The 12,500-nt window shown below is 37.2% G+C and overlaps 2 protein-coding genes across 4 annotated transcripts in view; one reads left to right on the top strand and one right to left on the bottom strand.

Moving 5' to 3' along the window:
- The window catches only part of LOC137977451 (apoptosis-inducing factor 3-like), a 17,112-nt gene extending 9,789 nt beyond the window's left edge, over positions 1-7,323 (top strand). For both annotated transcript variants that reach the window (XM_068824671.1, XM_068824670.1), the window contains exons 11-20: positions 615-665; positions 749-864; positions 978-1,049; positions 1,182-1,245; positions 1,339-1,415; positions 4,117-4,231; positions 4,426-4,524; positions 5,500-5,575; positions 6,038-6,142; positions 7,148-7,323. In XM_068824671.1, the coding sequence (XP_068680772.1) occupies positions 615-665; positions 749-864; positions 978-1,049; positions 1,182-1,245; positions 1,339-1,415; positions 4,117-4,231; positions 4,426-4,524; positions 5,500-5,575; positions 6,038-6,142; positions 7,148-7,160 (788 nt within the window). In that variant the 3' untranslated portion in view covers positions 7,161-7,323. The remainder of the gene's footprint in view (positions 1-614; positions 666-748; positions 865-977; positions 1,050-1,181; positions 1,246-1,338; positions 1,416-4,116; positions 4,232-4,425; positions 4,525-5,499; positions 5,576-6,037; positions 6,143-7,147) is intronic.
- An 85-nt stretch (positions 7,324-7,408) lies between these two features.
- The window catches only part of LOC137977452 (GPI transamidase component PIG-S-like), a 15,071-nt gene continuing 9,979 nt past the window's right edge, over positions 7,409-12,500 (bottom strand). The window contains exons 12-17 of one of the 2 annotated variants that reach the window (XM_068824672.1): positions 12,282-12,460; positions 11,656-11,715; positions 10,472-10,630; positions 10,307-10,379; positions 9,856-9,913; positions 7,409-8,800 (exon numbers count right to left, since the gene is read on the bottom strand). In XM_068824672.1, the coding sequence (XP_068680773.1) occupies positions 8,659-8,800; positions 9,856-9,913; positions 10,307-10,379; positions 10,472-10,630; positions 11,656-11,715; positions 12,282-12,460 (671 nt within the window). In that variant the 3' untranslated portion in view covers positions 7,409-8,658. The remainder of the gene's footprint in view (positions 8,801-9,855; positions 9,914-10,306; positions 10,380-10,471; positions 10,631-11,655; positions 11,716-12,281; positions 12,461-12,500) is intronic. The other variant, XM_068824673.1, reaches the window with a different exon arrangement.

Raw genomic sequence — 12,500 nt, 5'->3', positions numbered from 1 at the left:
AGAATAAAGGAACACAGTTCGGATTGTTAGAATATAGGAATCCATTCATGTCTCGTTTGCGTTGCGTAATGTTTACGAAATAACATGACATGTGGATAGCTCTACGAGTCACGCTCCATTAACTACGTTTTACAACGCTGTTGTAAAGCTTTATTAATTTTGTTGTTTGTTTCTTAGCAAGTACATGTTGAATTTATCAAAACCTGCTCACAAGCTTGTAAATGTACATAGTTGTGTGTCCGAGAATGTAATCAAGGTGTAGGTGTGATGTGTAGGTGATGGTTAGATTACATGCAACAATATGCTTTTGATATCTGTATAAAATCGGCGGGTCTAAAACACAGGTCACATTCCACAGGTCGGGGTACATGTCACTGTGCTACAGACAAATAAACAATACCAAAAGTGTACCCTAGCCCTAATAACTCTCCAAAAATGTTGTTTCAAATCTAAGGGAAACATTTGGCTTAGTTGTTCATCACTAGAGCAGAGACTCCTAGGCTTGACCTGTGTTTTAAACCAGCCTGTATAAAATTCATCATTCATAAGCTTATTAGGTTTTTTTAGTTATTTCATTTTCCATTCAGTGTGCATGTTCTTCTCTTTTGCTGCAGCTGATGTAGTCCCTGGAAAGAATGTTGTTATTATAGGAACATCTTTTATTGGTATGTTTGTTGAATTGAACCTGATGCTTCTTAATTCATCTCACCTGTTTGAGTACACATTATTATTATTTCTGTGACTTCAGGCATGGAGCTGGCATCAAACTTTTCTGACAAAGCAGCATCAGTAACTTGTGTTGGTAGAAGCAGCATACCTTTTGCAAATGTGCTTGGAGAAAAAATAGGCACCATGTTGAAAAAGGTACAAGTCTTACCACATTCAACAAGGTCAGCAATAATTTTTGTTAGTCCAAAACAGTCAATGTCCTTGACTTATTATTTGGTTTGATCAATAAAATACTAATATTTATTCAGGTTCATGAAAGTAAAGGAGTCAAATTTATCACTGATGCTGCTGTGACAGAGTTCAAAGGAAAGAATGGAATGGTTAGAACTTTTAAGGAGGCGCTTTTTTTTTTAATTAAGAAAGTGTTTTTTTTTCTGGATTTGTGAGTTTTCTCTCTTAGGTCTCAGTTTAAATAACATCCCTAGTTTTCATGATAATTATGTTTCCTTTAGCTTACCACTGTGTGTTTTGACAATGGGACAGAAGTTCTAGCAGATATCTGTGTTCAAGGAGTAGGTTAGATTTCTCTGCCTTACCATGGTCATTTCTCACCATTATTGATAAGCCTTGGAGAATTTCAGTCTCTGATTTTTGTCTATTTTTTCTCAGGTGTTATTCCATCAACTGACTTCTTAAAAAACAGTGGGGTCCCACTGTCCAGCCGTGGGGATGTTATCGTTGACAAAGTATGCACCATTGACTCCTGGGGGTTCCCCATTGACGAGTAAAATTGCCTGGCGTTAGACAGAGTAAAATACTTTAAGTATGACCCGTTTAGGCCGGTTTAGGTGTCAAAGGGCTAGGCTACGTCCAGAAATGCACATACACTAATTAGACGCATGCCAATTTTGATAAACATCCCCAAGTGTTCCCTTGTTCTTCTCACCAACTACCGGTACATCAGTTAAGATAAACAGCTTCATTTAGCTTAACTTAAAATAATGCCCACCCTCACACTTGACTTTTTGAGTGAAGTGAAATGAAATAATAATAATAATAATAATAATAATAATAATAATAATAATAATAATAATAATAATAATAATAATAATAATAATAATAATAATAATAATAATAATATCAATGAAACTTTATTTGTCTTTGAAAACAGTTGTAAATCTCTCTACATAATTATAGGCAATTAACAACTGGCTACTTGAAATTGAGTGATATACTTGTATACTGTATTTACAAATGAATCAAATTTACGGTAATCCATCGACTCCTGGGGTTCCCTGGTTTAGGCCGGTTTATGCGTCAAAGGGTTAATTATTATTTTTTAATTAATTTAAGTCTGGGCTATCCCAAACCTTACTTCTACGACAAAAGATAAAATATGTCGCTCTAATGGCTAGATTTATGAATTTTTTGATGATATAGTGTTGTTGCTTTTTGTCAATGCCAATGTCATTCATCATTTCTAAGAACATAATAATAATAATAATAATAATAATAATAATAACAATAACTTTATTTAATTAAACCATCAACTCCTGGGGGTTCCCCATTGACAAGTGAAATCGTCTGACATTAGACAGAATAAGTCTGGGCAGTTTAGGCCGGTTTAGGTGGTAAAGGGTAATTAATGGGTTTTTCAGTGAGTGATTAAGTGTCAATGGATTTAGCACAAGAGCACTAATAGGGGACACTAATGAAATTAAGTCCAATGAAGTCAAATATTGGTTTTTGTAGAGAGGGGAAAACCGGACTATACCCAGAGAAAAACCTCTCAGAGCAGACAAGAAAACCAACACATTCAATCCACATATGATGCAGAGTTTGGGAATCGAACCTGGGTCACATTGGTGGGAGGCAAGTGCTCTCACCACTGCACCATCCCTGTGTATTTGAAGTGGAGGTTGTAGACAAATGAAAGAGGTGACCCCTGCACTTAGCTGGACAATTTTAACAATTTGTCGCTTTTTAGACACTTGAAAATTTCACGTGGTTCCAATGGCGTACGAATCCATGACCTCTGCAAGTCTGGTGCACTTCAAAATTTAATATACATTCATTTCATTCATTGAGTCCTTCACGGGAAATGAGTGATCCCAACAAATTGACCTGCTCCCAACTGGGGTGGCTTCGAAGCTCATTTGGTAGAGCATTGCACCCGCATTGTAGAGGCCATGGGTTTGAATCTCTTTGGAGCCAACGCAATTGTTTTCCCCTGAACAAGCACGTTGATCCCCCCCTTTAATAGGTATACGGAAAACATATTTTAAGGAAGAAAAAGGTTGGATAGTAGCAGTTGTATTTATGTATATAAATGACCTGAAAACTGCTTTTGGAGCCAGACACTGAGTGTGAGGTGATGATGTAGCGGTCCAATTCGCTTACTTTTTTTGCAAGATCGAGCAATTTGAAATCACTTTCTGAAAGATTTTGGCCCAGACAAACAAGTAGGCTCACGTTTTCAGTAATATTCAGTAGCTTTTGCTATATAATTACAATTTTCCGGTTGATCAAGTTTTGAACGCTTCTCGTGTAATTCGGTGAAAAAACACTTAAAATAAAGGGCATGCAGCGCAAAAAGAAGCACGGTGACCCCATGTTTTTACTGCATTTTTTAAATGCCCTTTGCATGAATATCAATTGTGCCAAGTTTAACAGAAATCTGGATAATATGTCATTTTCAAGCGAATTACCTTAACAGGACACTTTGTTGGATAAGTTGGGGCGTGCATCTAGTCTGCATGTGCATTTTTGGACATTAGTGGAAAGACAATAATTTTTATTCTACTTTGCTAGAAATTTTCTTAGTTTTGCTTTTAACCCGTCATACATACATGGTCAACAAAATCATAAAGACGTGACCAGTGCAGGTAGAACCACTATGTTGCGAAGAGTGAATTTTTTTTGCAAGATTTATCTAAACCAGTCAACTCCTGGCAGGTATTGTTTTACCAAATTAATACAGAAATAATCCTACACATTCATTGAAGCTAACGTTAGGCCTAAACAAAAGTTTTTGGGAATGGTAGCATTAAATTATTGGTAAACAGATAAATGTGGTTGTTTCTGTATGTGGCAAAACAATGATATGTGACTTGCATTTTGTACCTGCCTGTCCACTCCAGACAACTGTGTCTTTAGAAAAGCAGCCTTGCATTAATTTAGCCTAGGCATACAGGAAATTGCACTATTTCCTTGTGTATGGAAAGGCGCAAGGGTCCCAAGAATTTTCCAATCCAGTAGGGCCTTCTCATGGCTTGTATGCCCGTTTTTCAATGTTACCCTCACAATAAAAATGCTATTGAAACCTCTGCTTGGTGAAATTCAAGCATTCATGAGGAAAACTTGCAGTCAGCATAAAACTATTCAGCTCTCTTAGATTAACTTTATGCTTTATTTTAATACCACACCTGTCTTATACATTTTTCCCAGTACATGAAGGCATGCGAAGGAGTGTTTGCTGCAGGAGACATAGCACACTTCCCTCTCAAGATGTTGAATGGCGACAAAGTATCTATTGGGCACTGGCAGATTTCACACAAACATGGTATGTTGAATACTTTCATGCAGAATCTTATTGTTTAACAAGTGAATTGTTGTCCCAAAGGGGCGTGGTAAGTGCAGGGTTGGAGAACAGCACAGCAAAAGTAGTCAGATGGCACCAGTCTGTGATGTTTTCCATGTCAGAAATAGGGTTTTAACAACAATTCTCTTTCTCTTCCTGTTTCCATGATGTTGCAGGTCTGACTGCCGCTCGTAATATGCTTGGACAAAAGGAAGAAATTAACACAATACCCTTCTTTTGGACTTCACAATACGGCAAGAGTATCCGATATTGTGGTAGGCTTCTAGTAAATCACAATAATTTATATATACAAGTGCCAAATTTCAGTAACTAAATATATTACTGTTAGGGCAATAATCCTGACAAAAATATTTCAAACCCCTTTAGAAACGCTCCAAATAATCAAGACGTACAATGTAATTCATGAAGATTCATCATTCACTGAAAATCCAAACGTTTTTTAAATACATTATATATATTTTTTTTTACATGAAACATGTCATTAGCAATTTCAAAATTTCAAACAAACCAATGGGAATTCAGGGTTTAAATTAATTAATTAACCAATCAACATGTCCATTCCTGCATGCCCACAAAACCATACGTTTCTCAATTAAGAATGTCCTTATATATTTAGTTCTTAACATTTTGCAAGGATCTCATGGATATACACACCAACCATAACTCTAAAAAAATGACCATTCTAAATCAGTTTCTAGAACTACCGGTAAATATTGCTATAGCAATAAGATAAACGAAAGTTTAGACCTAATCACTGAAATGGGCACTTAGACTTAATCTGTAAAATGAGAGTTTAACCTAGGGGACTCGTGGTGGGTATATCCATGAGATCTTTCCCGGACATTTATCCTTTAATCTTTTTTTCTGTGGTGGTTGATAGAGGACCACTCTCAACATTAAGAAAAGGTTCTTTTTGTTTAATATTTTCGTTAGGTAGGTGAATGCTGAGATCGTAGCAAAACCAGCTATTATAATGCAAGGCATATTAAAGTGATGATAACATTGATACCGTTCTTTATGAATTACATGTGCATGTTGTTCACAATAATTCTTCAATAGCTTTTACAAGGATGTTGCAGTTTTTTAGATTCCTTCCTCCCTATTATATCCCATTACTTTTCAGAGTTTCCAAGTCAGAGGAACTGCTTCTTTTGAGTTGCAATAATTTTAAGACTTGTATTTTAATTTTTTTTTTGCTGTGCATAATTTGTACTTCTGGAATTTGCTAGGTCATGCCCATTCTTTTGATGATGTAATTATTGATGGAGATGTAGATGAGCAAAAATTCACTGCTTACTATGTCAAGTAAGTCCAACTATTTTCTCTTTTAACCCATTGCCAATTGATGTGCTTGGGATGTGCTTGGGAACTGGTGCCTTAAAAGTTAGCAGGGAAGGGCCTGCAGTCATCAAGGCCCAGCAGGGAGGTATCCATGAAAACCCCACAAGCGGGAACCACCCCAGAAGCAGCCACTAACAGGCACCATCACACTGAAACAAGTCTGGTGGAAATACTTAATTATCTAACTTAATAATTATGTACCTGACCTATCGCTAGAACACAAAGCTATTCACGAAAGCCCCTGCAAATTCCAGGGGGGCCCCACAGATCATGTGTCAGAATGGGTAAGACCGCTGGCAGCATTGTCTTGAGGTTAACCTTGCCTAAATTGCATTTAGCCAACTTTTAAACCCCTTTCGTGAAAGATGTAAAAATAATAGACAAAGGGAACAAAAACCATCACTCCATGCTTCCCTTTTTTCTCAGAGGTGACTGTATTTTGGCTGTGGCCACCATGGGCCCTGGTAATGCAGCAGCTAAGGCAGCCAATGAAATGTTTGATGGAAAAATGCCTTCTGCAACAGAAATAAGGTTAGGAAACACCTTTAACAAAGCCATTGCATTGTTTCTGCCAAAACCTTGTTGACAAGGGATAAGCTTGCTGGACTAGTAAGATATATTTAGCAACAGAACTCTTGACTACATACAGTGCTGTGCATAGCAGATGTGTGAGTGGAGAGGGCATCATGGGGGTTTCTAGTAAAGCATGTTGTAAAAAAATACTCTTGTTGTTAGAAACTTGTGCTCTCTCTACTCATGCATCTGTTTTGTAGACTATCCTGTTGTGAAGTACTCCACGGTACAGTTACTGTAATACATGTAGCTTTTTCTTTCCTTGTTTTGTCCCAATTTCATGAGATTTCTAGCACTACAAATAATCGATAGTCAATTCTGTCATTTGGCTCACATTATGTTCATTAACTACATTTGTATTCTCTACTTGCACAAATTCTGTAATAAACCTCTTTTACCCTCCAACATTTTGCATGATCATTATTTGCAATTTCTCCTGCAGCCTGCATAGCTGACAATATTGTAGGTGCGCTGAATATGAAGCCGCTATATAAGACCGCTAAAAGCAAGCGAAGCCCTCAAGTATTTCTTGTGGGTCGCAATTAGCGACTCCACTGCCAAAACTTTATTCCACACGCCTACAATACTGTCAGCTACGCAGGCTATTTCTCCTGGGACTTGAAGATGTCCTAAGAGAAATCGGAATCAATATCTTTGCAAATTCTTGAGAGGCAAAGAGGTGTATTATGGGATTTGTGCAAGTAAAGAATGGGTTTTAATCTGACCCTTTTATTCTTGAGTACAACATGATATTCATACTTTTGGGAAGTAACCATTATTATAAAGCCAGCAATTTTTACTCCTTTTTGTGATAGATTTTTCTATCAAACTGGTTTTTAGTTGGTAAGCCCAGTTTATTTGTTACCATTTTATGGTATTTACGTTGCTCTGGAGAGGCCTATTACAATAATTTCTACTGACTGTGCCAACATGGTTTGACCTTAAGAATGTTTCTTCTTGCAGGGCCAGTCTCTGACGAGTCCACTAATTATAAATGAATGAGTAAACTCGCTACAGAAGTTGAAAGCTTTGTAAATAGAAACTGAAAGATGATAAAGGTGCAACTGCGCATATTTTTTTGGAAAATACTAGTATTGTGCCAAGACCATCTTTTTGTGCATAAAACAATATATTCTCAAGTTTCTGGTCTTGTATTTGTATCCATGTAAAATTTAAGCAATGTCATTCCTTTTATAAATTCTCTCACGTCCAGTTATCAAAAAGTTTCTTTTTTTTTTTTTTCAAGTCTAGTGAGAATGCAATAATTATTCTTGTCAATGTCCACTGAAGCACTGCTAGATATTTAATCAATAATAATATTATTTAACCTTGAAGAAAAACAAGTTATGAATATTCATTAGTCGATTTGATTTTGACTGTTTTAAGACACACTGAAGGCCAGAATATTTTGGAGCATTTAGCATCCCATGCTGTCAGTTTTGGCTTGTTTGGCTGCATGTCAAACACCCTCCCCTCCCCTCCCCTCCCCTCCAAAAAAAAAGAAATCTTAGTAAGCAGGCCCCTGCATGCTTCACTTTCATTTTAAATCAAAATGCAGAATGCAGGCTTTTAACCCATTCTCCCCTCAGTTGACGATTAAAATCTGTTAAGTCTCACTCCCAGGCGTCAATGGGTTAATGTGTTATTCAGTCAAGCTTACTTTATATTTTAAGAAACAAATAAAACATGTCTGCACATATTTGTTTGGTCTAGACTTAAAGAGAGAATGCATTAAATGTAGCACATTGTAGGCACTTTAAAAAATTGAACTAGTTCAAATTCTTTTAAGGACTTGGTTTTTATTTGTAACTATTTCTTTTCAAATGCCATTTTGATTGTAGTCCATCTCTTTCTGTTAAAGGTCAATGGAACAGTCGTGTCTTCATTAACTAATTTGAAATCTCACAGCATAAATGTTTAAGTGCCCTCTAACCTCAAATGTTCTTCTTTGCTATGATGTCTCTTTGCTTACAGCGTGGTGTGCTAAAAAACGTAACAAAACGAGAATATTTTTTTCTGATGGCCAAATGAATGTGGGGCATGGCTATATCCCTGAGATGTTGTCCAGATTGCTTTGAAAACTGGATTCCAAAGCATGCAGTTTGTGATACATGTAGTTAGAGGGATAGATCTAGACGATCTCTCTCTTTGTCATGGAAAAACCATTGTTAATTTCATCAACTTTACACATCCTCTTCACAAAGAAATGTCAAATATGTTCTTGTGGTGCTGACATTTGACCATTGGAGAATGGTTAGGGTCAGATAGCACTAACCAACCTTCAATTAGCGTACGTAGCTGTAGCTGATGGTTTTGTTGTTGCGGGGTCTCTCAGTCTTGAAACAAAACTTGGAGTTCCAAGCACACAATCCTGGTCAGTTTCCTAAATCTCAACAATTTTATATTAATTTTTTGCTGAAATCTCCTTTGTTATGGTGTGAGGTCCTTAACATTTCCCGGGTGGTTTCACGTTATCACTCTTTTTTGCTTTTCTTTTCTTCTTTGGTATTTTCTTTCTTGTCATTACCCTGTCCTCTGTACCATTGTAGTGTTTGTCTCAGTGAAAGAATGACTGGAAGGCTGATAGGAAGAAACAGGGGAATGTATATGGCATACCTATAAAAACAAACAAGAAGATTGCATTTGGCTTATGAATCGAATTTAAGTTTTCTGACCAGTCAGAATGAAGAACAAAAACTTTGTAAGACTTGTTTAATAGCAAACATCTTCTAACTCTGTAGGCTGGTCATATGAAGTTGCTTACATGTATGTTGCTACAATAATAACATTGTCTCTTTGGAAGCAGCTTTTGGCTTTACGAACTTCTTACTAACCGAGCTAGCTCGAGCCGTACTGGGGAATATTGGCCCGAGGTCGTGGCGCTCGGTCCGTACAAAAATGACCGAGGGCCAATATTCCCCAGTACAGCTCGAGCTAGCTCGGTTAGTAAGTAGTTTATTATATGGCTTTTTAATTACCTTTTGCTTTGTTTTTGCAAGCCCGTAATCGGCCCGTGGGCATTACGGGAGATTATTAAATGGCTCTGTCTCACGAGGACTGGGAACTACAAAATTCACAAATTTGATTGGCCAAAATCGATATTGACCACGGTCTAGATTTTCCCATCTAGACCGGCATCTAGACCGGTAATGTTTTGCAGTGAAAAGATGCAAACTAAAATGCAAAAATATTCAGTATTTTCTTCTACCAATATTTATTTATGTACTGTAGTGCCAAAAAAGCATGATCACAAAAGAGAGGATGATGAACAAACTTTGACAGAATTAAGTTCAGCTCATAGCCACTCATCGCTGTTCGCAAACAAAATGTCAGTTAGTACAAACCAGTTTCATTAAACGAATTAAATTGTTCTTGTTTGGCCATATAATAAACATCTTATTAACCGAGCTAGGTCGGTCTGTATGGGAGAATCTTGACCTCGGTTGCTGGTACAGACCTCACTGCGTTCGGTCTGTACTGGCGACCTCGGTCAAGATTCTCCCATACAGACCTCCCGCTCGGTTAATAAGAACTAAATAATGCCCTACAATTCAGTCACAATTAGCCAATCAGAGCGCACGTTATATCGGCTACAAACACAAGCCATATAATAAATCAGATTAATAAAGGACCATGGTAGACAAGCACAACAAGAAACATTCCACACTTACTTTTGATCGTCCGGGAAGTACAAGAGCTTAAGTATCGTTGGGTCAAAAAATGCTTCCTCTGAAAGAAAACACGAAAGAAGATTTAATTGGCTTCACCCATGTCATCTTCAGCCTCCTATCCATAGCCAGTCCAATGTCATAATTATAAAAAAAATATGATGTATTGAAAGATTACTGTAACTTAGATATCAGTTATTGTTTTACGGTAGGCACTGACTGAACAGACAAACTATAAAATTGAGTTCTCTAATTCAGTGATCTGATTTCACTTTTCTGAGGAAAATAATGTGAAAACCTTTAAGTAGAACTGAAACTCCATGGAGTCACCTCCAGCCTTATTTTTATTTAAATGGGTGATCACTGAGCAAACAACTGTAACGCACATGGCCTTTTTCAATTGGTGTTTAGTTACATTAATGAAAACAAACCAAAATTTGAAAAGTGAACAAACCAGATGATCTGATGGCTGTCTTGGCTGCGATAACTGCTGCTGTCAGATTTCCCTTTTCAAGAGCTGTTGTTGACTAAATAAACATATACCCTCAGACTTAAACTTCACATAGACTAAATATTAAATTTTTGTAACAAAATCTGGCTCTTTAGGATGCTAATTTACCTGACTTATGGAATTCAGGGCATTCCATACTTGTTCCTGAATGTGGTCATTAATCACCATGTTGCTAATTTTTCCCAGAAGTTGAGCAAGTGATGTTAGTGTTATGGTGGAGGTTGCAAGATATTCCATTGTCTTTAATCTCATCAGTGAATCCTGTTCCTAGTAAAAAAAGAAAGTCCCATGAAATTAATGTTCTTTTGCATATAACTCAGTAATTCCAACTGTTATCTTGTTATCAACAGGGGTGTACATTTAAAATAACAAGATCTCAATTATTAGACAACTGGCTAAAGTTCAATAGCCTGTGGATAGGGTCTGGGGGAAGGAAAGCATGCTATCCCATAAAATTCAAAATCTAGAGCCTCAGAAATTCAGAAAAATTGCATTATAGAACAGGTTGTTTCAGTTTCAAACAGAGTTCACTGAATAGAGTGTGATGTGAAGTGCTAGATTTCTATCCCATTATGACCCATGTGAGCGTTCACCCTACTGATGGAAATGGGCCCACACAAGGACAGAGAAAAACTCTGACCAGGGCAGGAATTGAACCCACGACCTTCGGGTTACATCTCTGCCACTCTACCGACTGAGCTACAAGGTCAGACGGGAGCAGGCCGTGAGTTTTTCTGTCTTTGTGTGGGCCCATTTCCACCCAACGGCAACGTTCCTATAAACGTAACCTTTCCTTGTTTCAGTTTCAGTTTGCTTGTGTTTTTAGAATCCCTGCAAGCTATTTGAATTGGCACTTGATACAATTAAGCTAAAACTACCCATGATTGGATCAAAATTAATTTAGGGGAGCAGAATTGGGGTAGTCTTGAGAGCATGCGTGGGTTTAGCTTGCTGGTTCTCCACTGATGCCCTGATCTAGGTTTTTACTTCTCCTGTCACCCCCTCTCAGCAAAAACAAACTTTGTTTAATATTTCTTTGATGTTAATGGCCCCTTTAAGTTGATGTACAGTCCCCCCAGTAAAGCACTTGTGCCTGCTTTTAAAGTGATGATGATGATGATGACAACAACAACAGCATCATGATGATTACCATAATTAGTTACTATTATAATCAGTTATTCTTGTTGTTGCTAGCGGACAATGAAGACCTTGGCCTTAGAGTTGAGTTCAAACTGATGGCACTGATTCAGAAATAAAAGAACTTGATAATTGTGAAAATGTCCAATAATTACCCACTGTGGTATGCCAATATCATTAGTTCCATCTCTAAGTTTGAAGCCATGTATTGGTTTCTAGGGAAAAAAATAGAAGAAAAGGTAATTTTTTAAACCCTGGTCATTGGCAAAAAACATAGTAGGATGGGGATGGTACACTAGTTTGCAAGATTAATGGAGACACTTCACCTTCTTGAGGTAAATGCATAAATGGCGACCAAAAAAGTATTCTTTTGTTTATGTGCTAATTACATGTAGACTCACTAATCTCGTTTGCATGGACAAAGTACAAAAGAAATGTTACTTGAGAGTGAGGCTAGTAAGTCTAATTAGCACATATTAAACAAAAGAATACATTTTTGGCCGCTATTTATGCATTTGGGCTATTATCTTATACACTGCAGCCCCCTTCCTCCCTTACGTTGCTAGCAATACAAAATAATGCTGAAAACGTGAACAGTCAACATTGAAAGGGGAGAGAGCGAGGGGGAAGAAAAGGTTGAAATTCTAGATCCAGCCGGTATTGAAAGCTAGAAAATGTGTTTTTTTTAACAGGACTGAATTGATCAAATTTTACAACCTGTTGTAACAACTCAACAGCCAAAAAAAATTAGATCAGCACCTTTCCCTCGCTTGTTACTCACCACTGGTGTAAATCCCACTAAATGCTTGAGTTGTGACAAGAATATGTTCATAACAGGTTTCATATCCACTGCTATCCTCTGTGGAATGCTGGCATTGCTTGATGCTGTCCTTTGTAGATTGTAAATCAAGATTCCACCCCACTGAGGACTCAGAAATGCATTGCTCTTGCTTTGTTCTCCTGTAGGAACAGATTGACATTAATATTGTACAAGCATAAA

The sequence above is a fragment of the Montipora foliosa genome, chromosome 11 (genome assembly GCF_036669935.1).
Source record: "Montipora foliosa isolate CH-2021 chromosome 11, ASM3666993v2, whole genome shotgun sequence".
In the NCBI taxonomy this organism is placed as follows: domain Eukaryota; kingdom Metazoa; phylum Cnidaria; class Anthozoa; order Scleractinia; family Acroporidae; genus Montipora; species Montipora foliosa.
The sequence above is the reverse complement of the archived record's forward strand: the minus strand, read 5'-3'. Positions and strand labels throughout refer to the sequence as shown.